Source organism: Protomyctophum parallelum, assembly GCF_964188405.1.
Source record: "Protomyctophum parallelum genome assembly, chromosome: 13".
In the NCBI taxonomy this organism is placed as follows: Eukaryota; Metazoa; Chordata; class Actinopteri; order Myctophiformes; family Myctophidae; genus Protomyctophum; species Protomyctophum parallelum.
The window spans coordinates 12863687-12867388 of record NC_139708.1 but is presented as its reverse complement, the minus strand read 5'-3'; the positions used below and the strand labels follow the sequence as shown (position 1 = coordinate 12867388).

General features: G+C 36.3%; 1 protein-coding gene across 1 annotated transcript in view; it reads right to left on the bottom strand.

Annotated features, from left to right (window-relative positions):
- The window catches only part of st6galnac2 (ST6 (alpha-N-acetyl-neuraminyl-2,3-beta-galactosyl-1,3)-N-acetylgalactosaminide alpha-2,6-sialyltransferase 2), a gene marked incomplete at both ends in the record, with an annotated part of 11880 nt that extends 10479 nt beyond the window's left edge, over positions 1-1401 (bottom strand). Inside the window, one exon of the mRNA XM_083778941.1 lies at positions 1282-1401. Coding sequence (XP_083635067.1) covers positions 1282-1401 — 120 coding nt within the window. The remainder of the gene's footprint in view (positions 1-1281) is intronic.
- Positions 1402-3702: the final 2301 nt, after the last annotated feature.

Genomic DNA, 3702 nt, shown 5'->3' with positions numbered 1-3702 from the left:
CCGAACCTCAAATGACGTAAAATTGTAGGCTCTACAGCGCCGAACCGACTTTTATTGAGCTCTAAAATAGGAGTATGAATCGGCCCTTATGGCCACGCGGCAAACCACACGGGCATTCGGTGTAACCTAACATTTTTTGAGTGGCAAAAACTAGGCCGTTTTAGAGATGAGGTTTCCACCGGACAGTGACGATATTCAAGTAGCCTATAGTAACTGTAATATATCCCTTACTTATTTGTTAAACCATTCAATTAGCTTAATAATGTCTTATTAGGCTACTTTTAAGAAAAACAGCAGTGCTCTGCTCATGTCACATTATTTGTGCTCTATGTCCCTGTACCAACAGGAGGTGACCACGAGATGGTGGTGTTTACACTGCAATGGAACCAAACTCATTCTGCTAGATTAACACATAAATAATCATTATTTAATTGCATGCAGTTTGGTTTAAATGAGTTGTGCTTATTTCTCTTATAGTTTAATGTGTTATGTTACATAGGTTTTAACACCCTCTTGTTTTTTCAAGATTTACTGTCTAACTGTCTACTGTCTACAGATTAACTCTACAGTTTGCACCGCTGCCACAAGGACTTTGGTGTGCGTTAGCTTCTTTGTAGGCTACACAATACACATGTAGATGTAGGTTTTAATTGACATATCTACAACTTACAGTAGACTATAAACTTGGTTTGAAACTATGGGTTTTTTAGGTTGTAGGCCTACAATTTAAAAGTTCCTTTACTTTATAATTGAGTTTGTATTTTCTAGTTTAGTTATAGGCCTAGTTACTTTGCAGATTTACATTATCTATAATGAATGAAATTATTAATCACAAATCTTGAAATTGTTTCAAATAGCAGATCAAGGCCTACAACAACGTGACGTGTTTTGAGCTTGTAGTCATAGATTAAGATAATATAGTATAAAAAAATCACTTAAACCCTCTAAAGTAAAGTAAGTAGGCCTAGGCCTACAAACGTTCCTCAGGTACTTAAGGAAAACTCCTCAGACATAAACTAAGAAAATTGCACAAAACATATCCTATACATACTATAATAGTATGTATAGGATATTTTTTGTGTTCATTTTTGCCTGTCAATGTCTGTGACCTTAAACGGTCCATAGCTAGCTTTCTGTTCAAGAACATCACTTTAAGACAAAAGCAGGTGTTACAAAAAGGTCAATATCTCCAGAATGGAAGATGGTAAAATCAAAATACTTTTAAAAAATTGGAGTAGGATAAGATAAGTTTTCTTTTGAGGTATGCGGTGTGATTCTCACTATAAGAGAACATTTGGTGTGGGCCTCGGAAAAGGTCCTTCCTTCAATGCTATCCTCCTCCTCCTGTTCGATGCTGTGAGACATGAACTGGGAGCGATGCAGTGGTGGGAGATGTTCCATGCTGTGAGACAGGGGTGGGCAACGTTGACGATAGAGAGGGCCACTATATTTCCACACTCACTCCAGAGGGCCATATTGCATGCATTACTGTCATAGCAAAAAAAAGCTGATCTTGTAGATCAGCTATTTTTGCTATATTTGAATTGAAATCTGGATCTACAAGCTCATAGCGCAGCACCGAGTGCCGTGCTACGAGCTTGTGGGTCTGCTATTTTTGAAAAATCGTGAAAATGTGGCGCAAATCTTTGACTATAATATTCCAGGATGAACGTTTTTAACTCAAATCTTCCCTGAAACAACATCTTTTTAGATGGGGGTCGGCGGGCAATTACATATATTTTTGGGGGTCCTTGACATGAAAATGTTTGAGAATGACTGACATAGAAACATGGGGTTTTTCAGAAAACTGTCAGGATTTAGAAGACATTTATAGAATCGTCCTCAGGTCTAAATGGGTTAAAAAACTATTTTATGTTTAATACTCCCAGTGGTGAAGAGAGAAGCTTTTCTATAAATGCTTGTCTTCAGTTATGTTCCTCTATTTTTGGCCAGCATGCTATTTTCAACGGACCCCAACTAGCCTAATTAGACCCGACCGATTCTAAAGAAAAAAAGTCTTCTAAATAGTCAGTTTTCTGAAAAAAACTCTGTTTCTATGTCAGTGGTTCTCAAACTATTTTATGTCAAATAATTATATGTATTTGGCCACCGACCCCCATCTGAAAATATGTTGTTCCAGGGACACCCCACCAGAAGCAAAGATTTGAGTTAAAAACGTTCTGAAAGAATATATACCCGTATATTACCAAATAGTAACCCGGGAATGAATCTACCTGTTTCTAAAGCTAATGGTAAGGTCCCAGAATGAATCTACCTGTTTCTAAATCTAATGGTAAGGTCCCAGAATGAATCTACCTGTTTCTAAAGCTAATGGTATTAAAGGTCCCAGAATGAATCTATACCTGTTTCTAAAGCTAATGGTATTAAAGGTCTCAGAATGAATCTACCTGTTTCTAAAGCTAATGGTATTAAAGGTCCTAGAATTAATCTACCTGTTTCTAAAGCTAATGGTATTAAAGGTCCCAGAATGAATCTACCTGTTTCTAAAGCTAATGGTAAGGTCCCAGAATGCAGCTGTGCACAAAAAGATCTCTGTCTTTTGTATACATTTTGTGTAACATAAGGTTCAGGGCCATAAAAGTGTGAGTGTCCATTAATTATAAAATAGCATAATATTACATTAGTTGCCCTAATAAGCCACGTCATTTTACAGCATGAAGATCATTCACAGCGCTTCTTGAGAATGCGTCCCTATTCATCATAGATGAGTTGTGACTAGAATAATAATTAAAATACTTGGCCTATAATTAGTGCTATGATTGTTTTTATATAAAGTATTATGAGTAATCCTAATCCTCTCTCTCTGAGGGAATACCGGATGTCTCACCCACCTTAAGAATTTTTGTACTTCAAATATAGTATTTCAAAATTTCTGTAGGCCTACTTTTACTATACTATACACTACATCTCAGAGGCAAATATTGTACTTTTATTTTTTATTTGAAAACTTTAGTTAATAATTTGTCGATTGTGATTATATTATTACAAAACCCATTTCAGCCTTATATACATTTCGGCCATTTGAAATCAGCAGATCTACAAGCTCACAGTGTGTTGCGATGTGACACATTGTGAGCTTGTAGATCTGCTATTATACATTTGAAAACTTGTGAATTTAGACATTCTGCATAATTACTTTAATTACATTTTGATACCATGTTGTACTTTTACTCAAGTCAATTTTGAATTCCGGACTTTAATTTGTAACTTTCTACATTGTAGGCTATTGATACTTTTACTTAAGTAAAATATGTGAGTACTTGTTCCATGTACCACTGTCTACTCAAGCCTACTCTACTATACACTGACCGCAGTCCCCTATCCTAGGTGACGGACGGTCCCCTTTTCCTTTTTTCCCTCTACCACAATTCTCTTCTCTAAAAATAATTGACTCAAAACGTGTCACAACATCAGAATTGGATTATACTGCAACTACATTATCTTAAAATAAAGAGGTATTATTGGCGACCATCTTCGATTATAGCAACAAAGTTGCTACTTGGGAAACCATGCATGCTAAAATTGTTGTAGGTCCCCATATTAGTATACAAATGTTCCTGAACGTTCCAAATTGCTAATATAGAAAAAAAAAGGTGAACGTTCCTTTTGCTTTTAGAGCCCCGACACTCTGGAATGCCTTGCCCGAGAAGATAGGGCTTGCTGAATCTCAGCGCTCTTAAT